Source organism: Curcuma longa, chromosome 12 (genome assembly GCF_044706935.1).
Source record: "Curcuma longa cultivar G26 ecotype Majalengka, Jawa Barat chromosome 12, ITB_CL_G26_1.1, whole genome shotgun sequence".
NCBI classification, from domain to species: domain Eukaryota; kingdom Viridiplantae; phylum Streptophyta; class Magnoliopsida; order Zingiberales; family Zingiberaceae; genus Curcuma; species Curcuma longa.
In genome coordinates this window covers 203,635-223,967 of record NC_133872.1, presented here as the reverse complement: position 1 = coordinate 223,967, position 20,333 = coordinate 203,635, and the positions used below count along the sequence as shown (strand labels likewise).

The following is a 20,333-nucleotide window of genomic DNA, read 5'->3' as shown; positions in this document are numbered from 1 at the left end:
CATCCCCTGGCTGAGAAAAATGCACTGTCGCGTCGAATTCGATATTGCTTCTCCAGCGATGAAAGGCATAGTTCAACGCAATCTTTTGAGAGTCGCAGACAGTCGATGAACTAAGAGAAAAAGCAGCAGTAGAACTCTGGGAAATTATTGGTTATCTATCTGTTCAGTTAAAGTAAGATAAAAGCGCAGAAACAGTTTGTTATAATTAATATATGTATTAATTTATATATATATATATTTTTCACGTCATGTGAAAATAATTGGGCCCTTCTAATGTAACTGTTCCTGTCGAGATCACATCGTGGATTTGTCATCAACCATTCAGCATCAAGGTTGACATCGGGAGGAGGAAGAAGAGGATATTCTCCGGGACCTGAAAGCACCAACACAGTGAAAAGGAAAGTTAAAGGTGTCCCTGGCTTGACCACTCTGATGTTCAAATCAGTTATAGAAGGAATAAGAAGGAACTTGAAGAAGAAGCTGATTGAAGATTGTGTTATTATATTATTGCATATTTGTGCACGTAGAATAAGGAAATTATATAGACGAAAAGAGGAAAGATATATGCCAGCTTATCTTATCATTCATTAAGGAGAATATCTGCGCAGTGAAATTCTGTTAGAGGAGATATAATATCTGCGGATCTTGTCAGAGGAGATATAATATCGATAGATCTTGTCAGAGGAGATATCTTATTAAGATCTTGTTACGATCATTACAGTATAAAATGTCTCCTCATTATCATAATAAAAATTACATCATTAGGCATAATACGTAGGACAGATTATCAATGGCGATGTGACTGCCTGAGAGATTTCACTGCAACATGACTGATTGAGAGATTTAACTGGCTGAGAGAGAAAGGCCGAAAGGGAATCGACATGGCTTGAATATAAGAGGATTGTGCTTGATGAGTCAGAAGTAGGACTCTTGCTCTCGGCACCTTGATACTTAGTTTGGATAGGATGAAAAAGCTGAACTAGAAGTTAGACAGATCGTGACCGACAGAGTCCGGACAAATAGGCGAGTGGCCGAGTAGATAGACGAGTGGTTGAGATGAGTTGAACGTGTCCGATTAAGTTCAGTCAACCGGTCAAATCAACCATGACGACCGGGTCTCCCTCCGCCTATGCAACACATCGGACAAGTCACCTTACATGCCCTGATTTAAGATTTGTCTTTGCGGACCAAGTTATAATACCCATAACAATAACGTTGGAGAACAAGCATTCTGACATCTTAATTAATCACTTGTTATGTTTCTTAAGAACACAAGAAGTATTGTCCCCAGAGCCATGGTGTCACGGTAGGACATACAGGTTGTCACCTAGACACCCGCGGTTCGATCTCCAGCTACGGCGTATTTACAGAAATTTTCCTCCAAATGGGGATCACAATCAAAAGATGCTGGGCATCTGGGTTGGTCGCTACGTGCGCTTCCCGATTTACCCTGGTGATCGGTGGAAAACTTCCGTGGGACCGAGCCGATCACCCCCAAGAATTGAGTCGATACGACTAACTAGTATTATCATTTTTTTTAGAACACAAGAAGTAAGAACGATCGATTAATCCTCATCACTTAGTTAAATCATCAACATAGTAAATAAAAATTACATATTTATTTATGACCTATTAAATAATTTAAAATTCTAGAATTATAAGGCTTATGATATCTCAAAAGTAATAGATATAAATTGTATTTTAAATATACATGTTTATATTGAGTGAATGTATACAAACGATCTCAACGAAATCGAACAATACCCTTTTTTATCGTGATCAATTATAATTTTACAATTTATCTTCTCATAAATTATTGTGAGACCAATCATATAAAACCGCTAAGATGACGAATTTCACCTTTTATAGAAGAATATATACAAACGATCTTTTATGAAACAGAAATGCTAAAAGAGAATATCCGCTAACAACCCTAATTGGGCAACAAGTGGTAATTTCCCAACCAGTGAATTTAAAGTGGCCTTTTCAATACCATCAACATAAAGTCTTTCAAATTTGCCAAGTGAGGATATCGATTCCACAACATCCGTTAACCGATGAGTTGCTTCCAGCTAACGCTAATTTATTTATTTATTATTTTTATTGTTGTTCGATCGCTTAAAGTGACCCACGTATAAAGCATTTCCGGTTCCTGTTGTTACAATTACACCTTGAAGTCAGAATGGTGCAATCCTCGGTGGATCCCGATCGACGACATATACCGACAAAATATATTATTTATGAGCATCTCAAGCATCAGCAGTGATCCGAAGAAGTGGAAACTCAGCAGAGCAAATGGTGCGCTCCAAAGGTTGGATGTATATCAGGAATAGCTCATCATCTTCAAGTGAAAAACACTTACGCATCAGCAGTAATATGAAGAAGTGGAAACTCAGCAGAGCAAATGGTGTGCTCCAAAGGTTGGATATATATCAGGAATAGCTCATCATCTTCAAGTAAAAACACTTACGTGCGACTTTGGAAAAGCTTCACGCGTGCATGGGCGATGAAGTAACGCCTACGCGGTGGTGCGAGCTGATTAGAAGGTTCATCTGGTTACGTGTAGAGTTTTGGATCATTAGAACTGCAAATAAAGAACTGTAAAGAACCAGCACCGTTAACATTAAACTGACTGCCTCCTATATATAAATAGGGAATCATATGATGATTATGTAGCTAGAAAGAGCGATGGTGAGACTGGTTTTAGTTATCAAAAGCACTAGTGTACTTGTGATGATCCTGCTGCTTTGTTTCACTACCAGCAGCAGGTCTCGTGAGATTAGCTCAAAGGTAAAGATGAAACTACATACGAAACCTGCTGTAATCATTGGAGAGAAGGTGATCGTGCCGTCTACGACTACCGACCATGGAGGAGTGCTTGTGGGGGAGTCCAAGAGACTTAGCCCAGGTGGACCGGACCCACAACATCATTCCATTAGTCCTTGATGTTTTGTGTGACCATGAATGCATGTTAAATGTGTTCTGCAGCTTATGTATCCCCAGTTAGGGAAATATATATATCTATATATCTGCCTTGATATACTTCTTTCCTAACGTTGTTATGGTGGTCTAGTTAGGGCAAGAAGATCGAGTATAACAATTATAATTTGTGCGTGCAGACTAAGTAGACATTAGTATACTGCCCAGGCAACGACAAACCACACGCTACTTGCATATTGTACTGGGCCAGGATCATAATTCTGAATGCTTCAACTTGGCTGAAGAGATAGCAAATGGTAAGATGCATTTTACATTTTCACACTTTTCCGTATTTGCATCCGAGATATCCAATCCTTAAAACTTGCTGGGGCTCATCGTAAGGATTTATTATTAAACTCATATGCATCCCGTAAGGCTATAGATTGGATATATCCACCAAACAAACTCAGATATGGTATGCAGACCAAAAATGAAGGGGTCAGAAATTTTAAGAATGTATAAAAATTGAATATAGATGCATTTATAACCTAAGTTGTTCAGTAAGTGGAGATTCGAATCTCACTGGGTTTTTTGCACTGTTTAGGAGAACTGGAGAAGAGAATGATAATTATGTGAATGGAGTGACATGAGTGTCAGGTGGAATGTCATATCTGATTGCTAATATGGTTGCATTAACAAAATGGAATGGCAAATGAAATCATTCATTTTACTCTTAGTTCACCTGCTTGCTTGGTCCAAGTCGAGCTAATCACCCTGTTAGCATGATTGTTCTCTAGTGGCTTCACTTGCTCACCAAGAACTAACTGCTAGGCTTGTCTGGCCCACCACGCTCATCTCATCCATCCCATGTCAATTGATCCTACCATCTCAATTCGATTATCCACTGGAATAATCATGTAACATTATATTGATTTAACCAGGTAACTATAAAGAGAATAATTCAAACCCATAAAGTAGATTAATAAGTCAAAATAAGTTAAAGAAATGATAAGTAAACTCTTCTGCAAAAAGGTGGAATCCGTCACCCCAGCGGTCCCACACGGTCGGCCCCATGACCATCTGTGAGGAGGTAAAATGATAAGTAAACTCAATACAAAGAAGTAGCTGCATGAAAGAACAAAAAGATTATTTTTCTCAAAGTTTTCTCATTAAGTAGATTCAGTGTAAAAAGACCACCCCACAACTTTTTTCTGTTGTAGTTGCTGAGAACTTGACAAAGTTTTGAGATAAAAGCACAATTCTAATGACAATGAACCGCTAACAGATTCAGGATTCTAAGCATTTTCTCTATCAATGTCATGTAAGCTTTAGATAGTACACTTCTTTCTCCACTTCAATTGATTGGATACAGATCAATCTAATGTTAAACTTGTGTGCGACTTAAATCTCTAACTTTGTGTTAGTCTGTCTGTCTCTTCTCACCTTCTAGTCAATGGAGAGGACTCATGATTATCTTGTTAGAGTTTATCCTACCCTTTAATGGCATGGAATAACTGTCCGGAAGATCTGAGACTACCCTTTTGGTGTACCTCTTACACAAATGATGGAGCACCCAGCAAGAAAAGATTGGTATACCTACTCTCTCTTAGGCAAATTTCCCACCATTAGAAACGCCAGGATAGCTTCAACCAAATCTGAAAAGGACAAAGAACGTCGTACAAAATTCCACCAATACATCCTCCCATCCCTTGTACGAATATACTCCAACTTCTATCCAAGTGTTGCACCCAAGTGCAAATCAACCCCAGAATAGGTGGGTTTGATCAGCTTTAACACCTAGTATTACAGTTATACCATGCAGACACAATTTGAGAACAATATAGCCAAAAGACGACCATTAGAGCCAAATGTGCAGAACAGTACTGCTACTGCAGCTTATGAAGTCTCCACAAAGGAACTCTCAAAAGCCTATTAAAACACCCTCCATCTTTTCCATCAATCTCTTTTGTTCCCCAAGCACTTTCCTGCCCCTGGCCTCCCAGAATGCCCTGACTCTAGGTTTCCAAGATAGCAAGCTGAAGCTTTCATAAAAAAGGATTAAAATCAATAAGCTTTAGGGGTGTAGGTTCCAGAGAGTTCTAGAAAAAATCATCATTTGCACATCCAAGTCTAAGACACAGCTCCAACAGAGGATAACCATAATCATGGAGAAGAACCCAAACATGGAAATAAATACATCACCTGAAAGAAGAATGTAATTATTGAAAGGCCACCTTCAGGACTGCAGGACACCTAGATACTACGAATCCACTGCCACAAATGAAATTGAGCATGGATTGGAACAAATATGAAGAAAGTAGAGAGAAAGAAGTCAATATCTTACCATCATAATAAACCTCATGAGTTGCACAAAACATAGAAAGAGATGATCTTTGGATGCTCTGATCACTGTTCGTGAAGGAGTGCTGACATCCCACATGGAAACCTTGCCTCGCCAAAAAATGACAGACATGTTACCACCTCCGGCGGAATCATAAATCTTGGAAGAGAATCATTTAGTGGCTTGTTTAGATTCGTGAGCATTTTTGCATATTGCACAACTCTTGATAAGCATGTAAACTAGATTCTAGAACCAAATTATTCATTAGAATTTTAGAATATATTTAAATGATCATTTTGTTGGTTGGTTTGAGTTTGAACTTCTGTGTGAGCATGAGTTTCGGAGTTTGGTGAAATTTGAGCTAAAAGGCTTAACATACTTTCTGATAAATAAGCTTGAACAAGGATTTGGAGTAAAGTGTAATAAATGCTCATGCGAGGGAATTTTTATGAGAAACAAGTCTATACATAGTAACGTGTCAAACACAGACAATAGTGGTGTATAGTCATGCAATTTCCCTATTACAGATTGAGAAAGGTTCTTCGAGTGCCAAGAGAAAATTTCTAGAAGAGTTCAGTACAGAGGTCAACCTACTTCTAGCATATCACATCCTGATATATTGGTCTTTGATCAATAAAGAAAATCCACTATTAACGAAAAAATGAACAATAATTATGTTAAAGATGTATGCTGTTTGTAAATAAGAAAGAAAACAGTTTATCCAGCACGATGGACCAATTTCATAATCCGAGTAGAAATATGGGAAGGTAAATTGGCTACGAATTCCCCCTGCAACTTGATGACGTTCATGCTCAACCAATATGTCCAGATAAAGTTTGAACGCTATAGAAATAATAGAGATGAACTCTAGATCATACAAGAAAAAATGTGGTGATTGTTTTCAGTAAAAACAATGAAATAATAAGACAATCAAAGAAATAAAGACGTCGATACATGGGAGGGCGAAGAGAGGATCACCTAATCGTCTCTTCAGTAAAACATGGAACGAGAGATGTCTCCTCGCTGCTTCGAGTTGCAAGATCCACAGAGTGGAATCAGAACGGATCAAATCAAACAATGCGACGCCTCAAATGGCAAATACAAAATCCTTGATTCGGTGAATCCCTAGAGTTGATCGAGGTGGTACAAGGTGCGGACGTTAGAGCGTACCGCGTTCAGGAAGAGGCGAGGGGACAAAAATGGAATTTCGATTCGGTTGTGGGAGATAACGCGCGCGAATCGAACCCAAAACGCGGATCCCCGACCAGACCAGCACAAGTTAAAGGGGGCGAAGGTGGAATTTGACTAGGGTTAGGGTTTCAGCGGCCATGGCGACTGCACAACAGCAAGGAGGAACTCGATGCGCAAAGAGGTGGATCAGCTGAAGCCGGGGACAAGCGGCCACAATCTCGTGGCTCAGGTGATCGAGTCCAAATCCATCCTCCGCAAGGGCCGCGCCGCCGCAGCTGTCGCCTCCCGCCTCCGCCTCCGCCTCCGCCTCCGCCTCCGCCCTACAAGAATCGCCGAGCGCCTCATTGGCGACGACATCGGCACCATCCTCTTCACGGCTCGAAACGAGGAGGATCCTACCCACGATGATCGATAAGTAACGACTAGTCATAACCCGCACCTTTTCGTGGAACAAAAAAAAAAATTCTTATTTCCGGTTTCATAATTTCTAAAATTCTAATTGCCCAAACTATTTAAAATTACAAAAATTACCAAAAGTAGTAAAAGAGCACTAAACAATAAACTGTGGCCCAAATAGCAATTGCTTTTTTTTAATAATAATAAATAGACGACTTTATACTAATTAAATAAATTTAAAATATAATTTATACATATTTAAAAATTATTATTTATAATATTTATTTCTATTAAAATTAAAATTAACCTTCTTAATTATTCCTCTAAAAAATAAATATAACATGAGTTTATTTAGAACTCTCAAAACCACCATTATATTATTCCATTTCGATTATACTTTCTTATAGAGAAGCAACTCAATCATCTAAAATAAAATTAAATCTTTTGGCAAAATTTTTTCTAATATATTAATATATTATATTACAAAATGTCTTTATTATAATTTGATAATTGTCTAATTTTATTTTCTCTCTTTTTAATATAAAATATTTTTTCAAAATACCAATTAAATGTAATATATAACAAGATTAGTTAAAAGACTAATTAATGAAAAGGGATTTTGCATTGTTTCAAAGTTAAAGAGTGATTTATTCAACTAAAACTAATTTTTCTTAATCTTTCAAAAAAGAAACAAAGATATTAATGGAAAACAAATTATAGTGACATATTAGTAAAAACTTTTAAAAAATTAAATATACAAACTAGTATATATATAATTGTGTAAATAAAATATATATGATTATATTCATATTAACAATCATTGAATGAGTGCCTTGACACAACAATCATTCATTGATAAGAACTTTGTCTTACAAACCTAATTCAAACATAAGTTGTATCATGTTTTAATCCATCATTAAACAAGTCAATTAGATGTGAGTGCTTGTAAACCCCAGCAGTCCCACAACCATCTGTAAGGAGGTAAACCGAAAAGCTACAGTTGACTACTACAGAAGAGGGCATTGTCTTGGCTCCGCTAAGATTCGAATCCTTGCCCATTTTTGCAAATCTGTTCCATATAGTAACCAACTCAGCTATGCTCCAGGGGCGTTAAAAATTATCCGAATAAATTTTTTATAGTGACCGACACCATCGCCGTAACGGCCCTATATTCAAAAAATCTTCTAAGAAATTTTTTAGATGCACGGTTCCACTGTGTTGATAAGAGATCTCATTGTTGAGACAGTATCTTTAATCAACAGGCCCCTCAAAAGAGATTTATTTGTTACTAAAAGAACTCATATCCGAAATCTTAGATAATATATATCTTTATGCTTACCACTTGGGATAATTAATCACTTCAACCTCATTGCAAACTAATTAACTTAAAAGAAGAGAGAGAGAGAGAGATCACCTAATATATATATATACAAATGGTTGAGTGAAGGGGTATGTCTTGGAAGACACTCAAGGTTGACCTAGGAACTAAAGAAGCTCACTCACCCTCTTCCTCTCCCAGCTCTTTCTCATTCAGTGAGGTGAAACGTCCCTCCACGAATCAGCTCTTGCCTCATCTCCACTCAATCATATATCGATTCCTCTATACCTCTTCTTTATTTCCTTAATTTTCCTTATCCGATATGTACTTTTCTCATTCCCAGGACCCAAAAGCTGGTTGTTCCCTTTCCTAATTAAGCTCTAATTAATTAGGCCACGTACATATTTGCATTTATGAATAATACAATGGCAAGGCGAAGCTTAAGGGACAAGCAAAAGCAAGTTGTAGTTAATTAATTACTTGTTCAAGTGTCTCTCCTCCCCCTTCTTCCCCTCGTCTACAAATAGCTAGCCCTCGTTTTGCCTTTTCCTTTTCCCTTTGTGGGTTTTCTGAGGAAGATCAGGATATTAGAGGTAGAGAGAAGATCGCCACTGCAGCTGAGATCGAGTGGGAGCGAGGAGAGAACAGAGAAGAGAGATCATACATACGACAGCTTTGAGATCTAGGCACAAGCTTCTTTTCTTCTTCTTCACTGTTTTCTTTTCTTTTCTTCTTCTTCTTTTTTTTCTCTTTTTCTTCTTTAACCTCCGCCTTGGCTTCATTCGGTTATCATTCTCATCCTCTGGTGAAGAAGAAGAAGAAGAAGAAGAAGAGAGAGAAAGAAAAGGGAAATTCAGGGAAAGTAAAACATGAGATGGTGCGATCCAAGATGGAGAACACGGAGAGAAGCAGAAACAGTTCGAGCTCTTCAAGTGTGGTTCTGATGCGAACAGTTCTAGCCACTTGCCCTTCTTGTGGATTCCGCGTCCAGTACGAGCCACGGCCGCAGGTCTTCTTCTACTTCAACGATCTCTCTTTTTATTTTCTCTGTTTCCACGTAATTAAACAATCAAAACGGATGGATGATTCAGGGTGGTGGTGGTGGTGGTGGTGGTGGTGGTGGTGGAGGAGGAGGAAGAGGAGGGGCGGCGGCGGCGGAGCAGGAGGAGGAGGGGCTCCCGGCGGGGGTGAAGTTCGATCCGACGGATCAGGAATTGCTGGAGCACTTGGAGAGCAAAGCGAGGGCGGACCCGATGAGGCTTCATCCTCTCATCGACGAGTTCATCCCCACGATCGAAGGGGAGGACGGGATCTGCTATACACACCCTGAGAAACTCCCCGGTAATTAATTAATTAATACTTAAACAGTGATAATCAAATTAATCCTTAGAATTATGATACTCTAAATCCATTCGGTAATTAATTGTGTGAATGTGGTTTCAATATATATCGTCGCATACAAATCTTTGTTAGATATCAGAAGCTACGTACGTTGCTTCACGTGTTGTGAATGAGGCATAAAGCAAGCAACTAATTGCATGCGAAACTTGCTGCCCAAGATTTAGACCAAATTACGCAAGAACACTAATTAATTTCATTTCTGAATAATTGTTATAATTTATTTGAGTTTCTTCTTCAAAAAAATTAATTATAGTTCGATATCGATCCGTGTAGGCGTGAGCGAAGATGGTGTGGTACGGCACTTCTTCCACCGGCCTTCGCGTGCGTACACGACGGGGACTCGGAAGAGGAGGAAGGTGGTGGTGCAGAGCACGTCGCCGGAGGCGCAGGGCAGCGAGACGCGGTGGCACAAGACCGGGAAGACGAGGCCGGTGTTCGCCGCCGCCGCCGGCGGCCGACTGAAGGGGTTCAAGAAGATCCTGGTCCTCTACACCAACTACGGCAAGCAGCGGAAGCCCCAGAAGACGAACTGGATCATGCACCAGTACCATCTAGGCGTCGACGAGGAGGAGAAGGACGGCGAGCTGGTGGTCTCCAAGGTCTTCTACCAGACCCAGCCCAGGCAGTGCACCGCGACGGTGAAAGAGGTTCTTAATGTTAACGCCCTCGAAGCGAAGTATAAAACGGCGATCAACGACGTCGAGGACGACGGTGGTGCGGATTGCTACAGTACTCAGCAGCAGTCGCTGATGGCGTACAATAGCATTCAAGGCGGCCAGAGCCAAATGCTTCATGGCTTCCCCATGCATGGTGGTGGTGGCGGCGGGGCTTCCTTTCTCACTTGAAGGGCAAAAACCAGGAAAGAGAGCGATAGAATAAGTAACTTCAATAATGTTCTACGATATGTACGACAACAATTTTAGATTTGTCATATGCATGCGCCATGCAACCTCTCTGATCCTTTTATATTACGAACCGAATAAAATCGACGGAGCAAGAACCAATCTCGGAAGGCTCATCCTCGCCGTCTCCTCCGTCGTCCCCGTCACCGGCCTCATGGCGGCGAGCTGAGGCGGATGGTGGCGGAGCATCCGGTGGTGGTGGTGGTGGTGGGGCGGTCGGGGTGCTGCATGTGCCAGGTCGCGCGGCGCCTGCTGCATGCTGCTAGATGCTCGGGGTCAACCCTGCGCTGTGCGAGGTCCTCAGCGAGGGAGACCCCAGGCTGCGGGAGGCGCTTCCGGTGGTGGGAATAGATCACCTTATCGGCGTCCATATCACCGGCGAACTCGTGCCCATGCATTTCGAGAGAAGCAGGGGCGCTCTGGGTTTAATCGATCCTGTTCTGTTTTTTATTGTTTTTGTTGTTTGTTTAATCAAAGATGATGCCTTTATCAGTTAGATTCACATGAACAATATTCATCAGCACATTGAATCAGAATTGATATATAGATTCATCCACTAGAAACATTATGACCATGCCTTATACTGTCAATTTCTCCCTTCTTTTGCACATGAAAATACACAACCTAATAAACTGAATTCAATTCAGATGTATGCATAAACACAGCTATCGAAGCCTGCAACAGACATGATTCAGAGCAAGTTAGAAGACAGAGCTACGGCATTCGTCAACTTAATACATCAAAAAGCGACTCGATCGACTCACTGGGGTCAGTCGTCGTCACCAGCGCGGAGTCGTTGAAGAAGCAGTTCCAGTAGTGCCTGCCGGCGGTCTGGTAGTAGAGGTTCATGGCGACGGAGGCGTGGGAGATGAGGCTGTCGGGGCGAGCGCAAGCGCAGCCGATTCGCAGCACGCTGCAGTCCACCTGCAGCTGCGAGCAGGCGTAGTTCAAGTTCGCCATCAGCGTTGCAGCGTCCGACGAAGGCTTCGCGACGCACCAAGTTTTCTGCGAACAAAAACGAGTACAAACTCTTCTGCTTTATATATGCACATTCGAGATCAATAGAAACTATCTTTTCAATCCTACGGAAGATGAGGGAAAATTGTTTACGCCTGCTTCGGCATGCACGAGATTGGCAGCTCCTGCAATGGAGTACTAAACGCATGAGTGATCTGAGAAAAAGAGGAAGATGTTAAATGAGTGATTTTGGATTTACCAGAGAAGAGAGAAAGCAGTAACAAGGTAGAACAGAGAGATGATAAGCAGATCTCCGCTCCGAGTTTGCTCGCCATTATTGCTAGATCCTCCTTGTCGAGTATGTTTGGGCGTGAAGTGGGCAGGGGATTTATATGGGAGAGGAAGGAAGAGGATGAATAATTTAGGCGGCGTGGATTAATGGGCTGTAATGATGAATGATAATAAATTGGTTTATTGTCCGTTAATAGATAATTATCATTAAATATAATCATTATGGATCAGTTTTGGAGCGCAATTAGGCGAAACTGCCATGAATTCAAGAAACTCAATTGCATACTTTCGCATTAATTTAGATCTTATGAGAAAAAATGGGATTAACGTGACGCGAGTTTTAATGTAAAAACAAGATATTAGTAACGTAAGTTCTTTCTTTTACTGGAACTGGCAGCATAATTTCCAGAGGGGAAAAAAACTATCTGGGCGGCTAAATTTCGCAGTTTGTAGATATTTTGTTGTTGTTTTTTTTTTTCGGAATTAAACTCCTCAAATTTCAATATTTTGAACCCAGGTTACAAATTTACGCTAGTAAGAATTAAAACTTTAGGGAAAGTTATTGTTCCTCGAGAGGATTCAGGGTACGAGATGCATCCATTACTCTGTTTGTTTCAAGATTCATTTGTATTAATTAGTTTTGGGGAAATATCACTTCGCACAGGATGCTAGCTTTGGCAACATGCCCCATGAACAATAATTATTTGATACACCTCCCGAGACACCACGCACTAAACTATGTGACAATACCTGTGACAATACCGGTGATATTAAGCAACAAACAACAATCTTCAAATTACCAGAAAAAGGATATATTTTCATCTCGTGGTTCTCAGTCATTTTCTTATAATCTCAATGCCTAAACACTATTCTTGAGACATCAAGCTCTTCGACAAGGAACGATGCCTATATCGAGATGGATAGCATTATCATGACTAGACAAAAGGACTGATAGAGATGAAAGTTACAGGAAGAAGATTACATATTGCACAGAAATAAGCATTTACAACCACACGACGAGAAAAGAATTGATCAACTGACCGATGAACACTGTACAGATTAGTAAGTTCTCTACAAGAAAACGGCTAACAAATCTTTCATGCATTACCACGCTAAAAAAACTCTGAAAACGGTGTGTAATTACCGTCAGGACGAGAACAGAGTGCATCAATCCTTAAATAGCTGATAGGATCAAACTCTTGTACTTAAATATAGATTTGAGGAAACCAAAGCTGGGTCATAATCTTCTCCCAGCATTGCCATGACGCTGGTTACGGAAGTAGCTTAGAAGAGCCTGAGCCTGGAAATAAGAAAAAACAAGGAACATCAAATGTTAACGCCATTTTCTTCAGCACGCCAAACACCAGTAAGCCAAGATAGATTCTGCTAAAAACTAAAAAGCTTCTCATGTGCAACCAATTAAACCACCTGTTATAAGGCAAAAACCCATCTTGTTCTTAATGACAGTTAGCAATCGCCAATGTTACAGTGAGACAGTATTAGCGAGTGTATATTGACCTTAAACCTGTGTTCAACATCTAAAGCTTATATATATATATATATATATATATAAGAACAATAAAAATTTTAAACAGTTGAAGCAATTCAAGGGCATATGAAGGGATGGACAGGTAAAAGATTCAGTAAACATACAAGTAAAATTTGTATTCATTATCTTTGTCCACAAGAATATATATACTTAAAACTACGCCTGAGTATGGATCTTTGATTTAAGAGTTATGACCAAGTTTTGTAGTCCAAATAAACAAGAAAGATCTTGGTCAACAATCCAAAATAACTTCTGTAACACAAATAACAAGACAAGAATACTGCTAACAGGATCATATAAGTGCAATCATAGGGGGGAAATTGAATAGAAATACCTTTTCTTTAGCTCGCGGCGTACCAGTCTGCGACAATGCTACCAATGGGGGCACAGCGCCTTCTTGAAGAACTTGACTACAAAATCTACCACTATTAGTACATAGCTGAAGTAAAGCTGCTGCAGCATTTTCTTTTCCTCGTGCAGAGCCCAATTCAACTACCTCCACAAGTACTGGGATGCCATTATGACCAATTGCAGTTCTCCCTTCCGGTATAGTTGCAAGGTTTGCTAAAACAGCCACAGCCTTGTCAACCATACCAGCTGCTGGGTCCATCAGCTCGACTAAGTGTCTCACTGCTCCAGCTTGTACAATTCGTGACTTATTCTCATGAAAGATTGACAGATTAAATAATGCTGTTGCTGCATCTTTCTTTCCTCGAGGAGTCCCATTTGCTAATAAATCTACTAACGGTTTGATAGCACCTGATCGCCCAATCTTAACTTTATTCTCTTCAATCACTGACAGGCTAAACAATGTTGCAGCTGAGTTTTCTTTAGCTTCAGAGTTGCCTGTTTCGAGCACATAAATCAAAGGATCTATGGCATTAGCATTTGCAATGGCAATTTTATTGTTGTCATTAATTGACAAGTTTAAGAGGGCAGTGACAGCATTTTCCTGAGTTTTGGAATCTGTTGAATGAAGCAGCCCAACTAATAGGCTAATAGCTCCACAATTTGCAATAACAATCCTATTTTCCATGTTATGCTTAGCAAGAAAACGGAGCTCCTCTGTGGCAGTTCTCACTGTATCTACAGCATCACTTTTCAAACCTTCAATTAGCTTACGAACTTCAGACTCAACGCCAGATAAATCAGGCCTGGATTCCATGGATATGATACGAGGGACAGATGGTCGTCTCCAGATATTATGATTTCTAGGGCGAACCTCATCCAATGGTGGTGCAAATTCAGGTTCTCTTTGCGAAGAGGAGGATATAGCATTCTGTGCAATTTCACCAGAAGCATCACTGTTATAATGTGTCAAATCACTTGAAACCCGTGAGAGTTCATCAGCATCCCCAGGTATTTGAACAGTCTCTCTTGAAACAACATTGGGAGCAGATTCAGCCCGCTTATGACATGGAGATCGCTCATCATCTGTTGAGGGTTCTGAATCCTGTCTTGACTGGTAGGTACTTTGGCCACCAGAATGTATATTACTCTGTTCCAAGCTAGGTTCCTTGTTTCTTGCAGTACTAACTAAGGATAACCTTGAAATGCTTGGATCAGATCCATTCACAATTTGCACGGGTGATGAATCAGAGTCCAGATGAAGTGAAGTTGCATGGTAGACTCCATTTGAGGAATGTGCGTCCCTTTCTGAAGTAATCACTTTCCCATGTTCTGGAGATCTTTGATGGTTTATCTTAGCAGAACTTCCAGAGCGAGGAAGAATAAATTCAGCAACATTTCCTTCAGTGGGTTTAAGAGAGACAGAAGGAATATTCAAACCCATGGACTTCACTGGATCAGGAAGTTTGATGTTGTTTAATTCACACCAATTTGCAATTAATGCCTTCACAGTATAGTTTGGAATCAAGTTAGTGTGTCCAAGTGTTTGATGGGTCCTTGGACAGACATTGAAACCATCATCAAGCCATTTCCTGATAAAATTTCGCTCATAAGTTTGTCCAGAAGCCACAATAACTGGATCAGACATCAATTCCAATGAAAGTGGACAGCAGAAATCAGTGGGGATAGGCACACCATTAATACTATGCAATTGTTTAACTTGAAGAAGGCAGTCATGCATATATGTGACAAGAGCAACAATGTGATCAATCTTCTCTACTTCTTCCTGGGTCTCACTGCAGCTAACCTCTGTTCTGAGCTTCTTAAGTGCGATAACCTCCACGAGCAATTCTTGATTAGACGACAAGTTCAGAAAGTTAGAAATCTTATCCAAATCTTCAGGTCTAGGCCTATTCTTTTCTTTTTGATCCGTAATGGCCTTTTCAATGACAGCTGATATCTTTAACTCATTTGTGTACTGAGTTTCCTGTGCACAGAGATAAAGGAAAAGTTATCGTGTTGACTCATAGCAAAAAGGCATAGGATATTCTAAATAGTTTAACACATTGATTGAGTTTGAAAAGCAACATGACACATATATATTCATTTACCTCAATGCACTTTAGTATGGTACTGTCTATTGGACTCGGAAGCAGAGGAGTCACCAGTTCACTTATTTTAAGTGTGGATGAAGATATCTTGGTAACAAGATTTTCTATTTGCAAAACCTGCAAAAAGGCAATTCAAAGAGCATGTTGTAACTACAATAGACATAAAACAGATTGCATCTTATGTTGCAAATTTTTAATAAGATTTAACACACAAGAATTATTCATCTAGAAGAAATTGAATTACACAAAACAAATATACAACTGTATTAGCAGCTTAAATGTGAACAAACAGCTATAACACAAGTATATTATCAATTACGACGAATTAACATGATATTTATCGCTCTTGCACCAGAAATAGTATCAAGTACAAACATGTTTTAGTTTTCCTCCTAAGTCTCTTTTTTTTCTCAGAAGGCAGGCAGATGCCCTTCCTTGATCATTTAGTAAAAATACACTCAAATGAAGTATACACAGAAAAAATAGGAAAGAACTAGATACAAAAATATAGAAGTAGATGAAAGAAAAGAGGAATGAAGACAATTAGGGGTAGGTCTGATAGCTTAGGTATGATAAAAAAAAATTGATAGAATAAGATAAGGTAATGGTGAACTCAGGATATAATTACAAGGGGTAAATTGGTGAATTACATTGTGCATGAACAACACCCAGAATTTCTCAAAACTAATGGGGCTAAAAATTGGTATACCTTTGTCTCGTGGTATTTTTACAATATATAACTATAGGTGCAGTGTGCGATCAGTGTACAGGATTAGACTGGCAACATTATTGTGTGGTCTACTTTAATTGCAAGCATGATGAACCAATATGATTGATGACTTGGCGCAACCCATTAAATGTGGATGTGAGGTTTCCACTTTCATGATTTTTGCATGTGTAACCTTGGTTTGATTGATCTTGGACCTGGGTCCAATTATGTATAGACTCAGACCTAGAAATATGGAAAAAGTTAAATCATGTTTAATATTGTTGAACATAGTTGCCATAAATAAATTCAACGGAACAATAAACATGATATAGTTTGTAAGTTTGTGTATGAGATACTACACAAAAAACTAGGGTACAAATATAAAATGCAGTAAACATATAGTAGATGCAATTAACTCTTAGTAAATCTATGCTATAATTTGAAAATTTTAACAAATCTATCATATTCTTTTATTTACAACAGACCTGCCCCAGCTAAAATTTTCATTTCACCTATGTTTATTAGAGAATATGGCATCCTAAATGAAATTACTTAAATGCAACTAAGTATCCATGTTCTCATAATTTAAATAGACAAAATAATAATAATAGTAGTAGAAAGAATAATAATTACAACAATAGTAATAATAATAGTACCAATAGTAGTAGTAGTAATAATAGTAGTGATAATAGTAATAATAATAAAGCTAAAACCCAAAAATAGCTTTGAATAACTAAAATACTTTTTAGGATCAAGATTTGTTTTTATGCTCAGTTAAGATATTTTAGTTTGTTTATAGAAATTAGAACCATAAGGTGTGGGGGTGGGGGGAGGGGTACAGTGAATTCAATTATTTCTTCATGTCAAGTCCATTCGCACTGACAGTAGCATTCAGTGATAAGCAGCAACAGTAAACCAAATGGTGTGAGACAAGCGTATACTTACAAAGTAAATTTTACTGATCATTGTGTGCCAGCTTTCAAGAAGTTCCCCAGCTTCAACAACTGCAGCATCTAGCTCTTTCGACATATTGACTAGTTGCTCATCCAAAGATATCTCAGAAGTAGCAATTTCATAACACAATGGTTTAAACTGCTCAAGGATCTGATCAATTGTTTTACAGTATCTTTGAACTGTATCATGTTTTACATTGTTGCTAGCAGATATAAGATGAAACTTTTTGAAACTTTCGACCAGGTCTGCTAGCAATGATGTCCCCATTGTACCTATAAAAGCAAGAAGATAAGCATATACAACAGCATTCACAACATAAGTTGTACCTCCTTTAGCTATAGATGTGAAAATTTAGCATGTCTCAAACTATGCGAGATTAAGTAATTCTTTGAATATTTGACTTATAGAACTAACTATGATCCTTCCCCGATAGGAAAAATAAAACAGCTTACTGAGAGACTGCTGTAAAAAAAACACTAGAATGACCATCTTGCACATGGCCATTGGATTTATGGTACAAAGAATAATGTGATCACAAGAATAAGAGATTTGCTTTATCCTGACATGTTGCATGAAAGTAATGTGGTGCATTGTACAGCCGATTCGACGCAATAACTACAAGACAAAATCCTTAGAAGCAAGGACAAAATAAAAATAATCGTGTAAATAGTATTGAGCTCAACATTGACTAGGCACAAACCTGATGTGAATACATGCTTCTCATAGGACAACCACCCAACATAAGTAGCACCTAAGACAAATGAATACACTGTCTGCCACTAAATAAATAGTCAAGATACAGTCTACCCAACCCCAAAAATAACACTGTGAAAGTCTAGGAGCTCAAGGCGCTATGCCCTAGGTGATTAGCTTTACAACAAAACCTAAAGGAGTATTTCTCATTTGAGATGGGGTAAACATGAATGATTGCATTTAAAATTTCTATTCCACTAGATGTTCCTTGCAATGAAATCTTTGTCAGCCACCTCAGATGATAAGGTACCTCGCCCACGAACAGCCAACTTCTTAATCCTTACAAATACATGTACCACACACGTAATCTGAATAACTGGTCTATGGAACAAGCTTGTTCAGAAAAAACGACATTTATCCCCAGTACAACCAATTCCATCCAATGTTTTCAAGATTCATTGTTCTTCTTGAACAGAGAACTTCTCTATCAATCAGTAAAGACTAAGATGCGTCAACCACTCGAGTATATTACCACCAGTCGCCAAAAGTTAACACAGTCAATAATAGAGCATAAAAATAGATTGTATTAGTCAGCTTTATGAATATCACTTTCACTTCTCATGTTGCAGATGACCAGAAGACCAGGAACTTCAAACAAGAATTATGACAGCATCTTATGGAGCACGTGACTATTCTGGAAAAAAATACTCATGCAGTGGTCAATAAGGCCCACATCAGAGAAAATCATAGCAAGATATATCATGAGTGGAATGACTAGAAAATTCCTTCAATTTCAGTATTAAAATGAGGAGGTTCTACTCAACAAATTACTGTTGCAGTTGCCAATAGTGGCATTTGTGCTCGAGTTAATAATACATTAACTACCTAGATGACAACAAGAATTGGATCTATCAGCAACCAACGCATTTTTGCACAAACATCAGAAAGAGAAAGTTTCAAAAGCAATGATGATGCAACTGGACGATGTTTTAGGCTTGTAATCTAATTTCTTAGTTTTCTCACTAAACTAGATCGTGACAATTAGTGAAGTGTTCGAGGAAAAAAATTGTCCACAAATTGATATTAAATGCCAACGATACCTAGATCAAAAGCGATCCAAGTGCTACATGCCACGACTAAATAACATCTTATCGAACTCTATCAGGGTCACAACTAGGGCAATTCAAAATTTCCAAAATTACAACAAACACATCCCTCCGACGCTTAAATAAAACCAAATTCTCATAATCTCGTTGACGCAGACAGAACCACAAATCTAGGGATTTGCAGATCATAACTTCTTTAAAGTGCAACTAAAACCAATTATTACCCAAATCCAAGCACGCACTATTAACCGATCATTACCTAATCCCACCATGCGAACGCAGAATCAACCCCCGCCGCTCCTCAAAGCCACCGGCAGATCCGATAAGCAAGGGACGGAGAGAAAGAAAGCAAGGGGAGAGAGATCTGAACGGATCGGCCCTCCAAAGCGAGTCGGAGGAGCGAGAGGAGGGAGAAAGGGCGGAAAAGAGGAGCGGAAGAGGGACTCACCGCCGCAGTCGAGGACAGCAGAGGAGGAGGAGGAACGGGAGGCGAGCGGGACGCGGTAGGTCGTCCTTGTCGTCACGGTGGGTTTCCAGCGCCTGGAAATCCACTCGCGGACCGAGTCCGTTACTGGATTCAACCACGTCGTGGTCGAACTGGTTGACCGCAACGAGTAAAAAAGGAACGATTGAAAGGAAAACGGTGAGGCGTCCGTTGCAAATGACCCTACTATTTTTGATCCACAAATAACTACTGGAACCGAAGCGCAACACTACAAAATTGCAGTAGAAGCACGATAAATTTCAATAGTTTGCAAGTACGATTGATTGGCTAGAATCGGCGATGCCACGTGTACCGTAAGAATCATTTTCTAGAAGCATCGATTTCAGACACGTTGCACGATGACTTGAGTAGTTGCGCAGACACGGAGGAAAATGTGAACGCCCGTAACGGAACCAGATCCCCCGTAGCATTTCCCGTGTGAACTAGGACAAAAGTTAAAATACCACTTTTATTTGTTTAATTATCATATCTAGATTTCATCCATAATATATTATATTTATTATTATTTTTTGTCTACATTTTTCATCTAAATTTTAAATTATAATTTCATAATTTTATGGATCACAAGGCATTCGTTATTGGGCCGAGCGTAGACTTTCAGCCTACTTCAAAATCGACGAGTAGAGAGCTGGACGATCATTG

The 20,333-nt window shown here is 39.3% G+C and overlaps 2 protein-coding genes, 1 long non-coding RNA gene and 1 pseudogene across 5 annotated transcripts; 1 reads left to right on the top strand and 3 right to left on the bottom strand.

The window, feature by feature from the left end:
• Positions 1-1,927: 1,927 nt before the first annotated feature.
• Positions 1,928-5,361, bottom strand: LOC141843103 (uncharacterized). Of its 2 annotated transcripts, XR_012603013.1 has the most exons (4): positions 5,264-5,361; positions 5,122-5,190; positions 2,471-2,584; positions 1,928-2,341 (listed from the first exon to the last, which is right to left on the bottom strand). It is a non-coding gene; the product is annotated as an uncharacterized LOC141843103 (long non-coding RNA). The 2 variants fall into 2 exon arrangements; XR_012603012.1 differs by lacking the exons at positions 5,122-5,190; positions 5,264-5,361 and adding an exon at positions 3,662-3,933.
• Positions 5,362-8,738: 3,377 nt separating this feature from the next.
• Positions 8,739-10,655, top strand: LOC141843102 (NAC domain-containing protein 73-like). The gene is made up of 4 exons (XM_074731132.1): positions 8,739-9,174; positions 9,257-9,275; positions 9,306-9,506; positions 9,840-10,655. The coding sequence occupies exons 1-4, from the start codon at positions 9,040-9,042 to the stop codon at positions 10,409-10,411; spliced, it is 927 nt and encodes a 308-aa protein (XP_074587233.1). The 5' UTR covers positions 8,739-9,039; the 3' UTR covers positions 10,412-10,655.
• Positions 10,656-11,111: 456 nt separating this feature from the next.
• LOC141843671 (major pollen allergen Ole e 10-like) lies at positions 11,112-11,894 on the bottom strand (annotated as a pseudogene).
• A 760-nt stretch (positions 11,895-12,654) lies between these two features.
• On the bottom strand, positions 12,655-19,755 carry LOC141843127 (U-box domain-containing protein 4-like). Of its 2 annotated transcripts, none has more exons than XM_074731161.1 (5): positions 19,635-19,755; positions 17,379-17,659; positions 15,725-15,841; positions 13,600-15,600; positions 12,655-13,016 (listed from the first exon to the last, which is right to left on the bottom strand). In XM_074731161.1, the coding sequence occupies exons 2-5, from the start codon at positions 17,652-17,654 to the stop codon at positions 12,954-12,956; spliced, it is 2,457 nt and encodes an 818-aa protein (XP_074587262.1). In that variant the 5' UTR covers positions 17,655-17,659; positions 19,635-19,755; the 3' UTR covers positions 12,655-12,953. The 2 variants fall into 2 exon arrangements, with proteins under 2 accessions (XP_074587262.1, XP_074587261.1); XM_074731160.1 differs by lacking the exon at positions 19,635-19,755 and adding an exon at positions 19,446-19,520.
• Positions 19,756-20,333: the final 578 nt, after the last annotated feature.

Bases quoted from the DNA above. Each gene is read 5' to 3' on its own strand.
- LOC141843102 (XM_074731132.1), top strand. From the start codon at position 9,040: ATGGTGCGATCCAAGATGGAGAACACGGAGAGAAGCAGAAACAGTTCG. The intron at 9,507-9,839 runs GTAATTAATTAA...CGATCCGTGTAG, and splicing joins ACACCCTGAGAAACTCCCCG to GCGTGAGCGAAGATGGTGTG.
- LOC141843127 (XM_074731160.1), bottom strand. The intron at 15,601-15,724 runs GTAAATGAATAT...CTCTGTGCACAG, and splicing joins CCATACTAAAGTGCATTGAG to GAAACTCAGTACACAAATGA. The intron at 13,017-13,599 runs GTATTTCTATTC...TCTTATTTCCAG, and splicing joins CGCCGCGAGCTAAAGAAAAG to GCTCAGGCTCTTCTAAGCTA.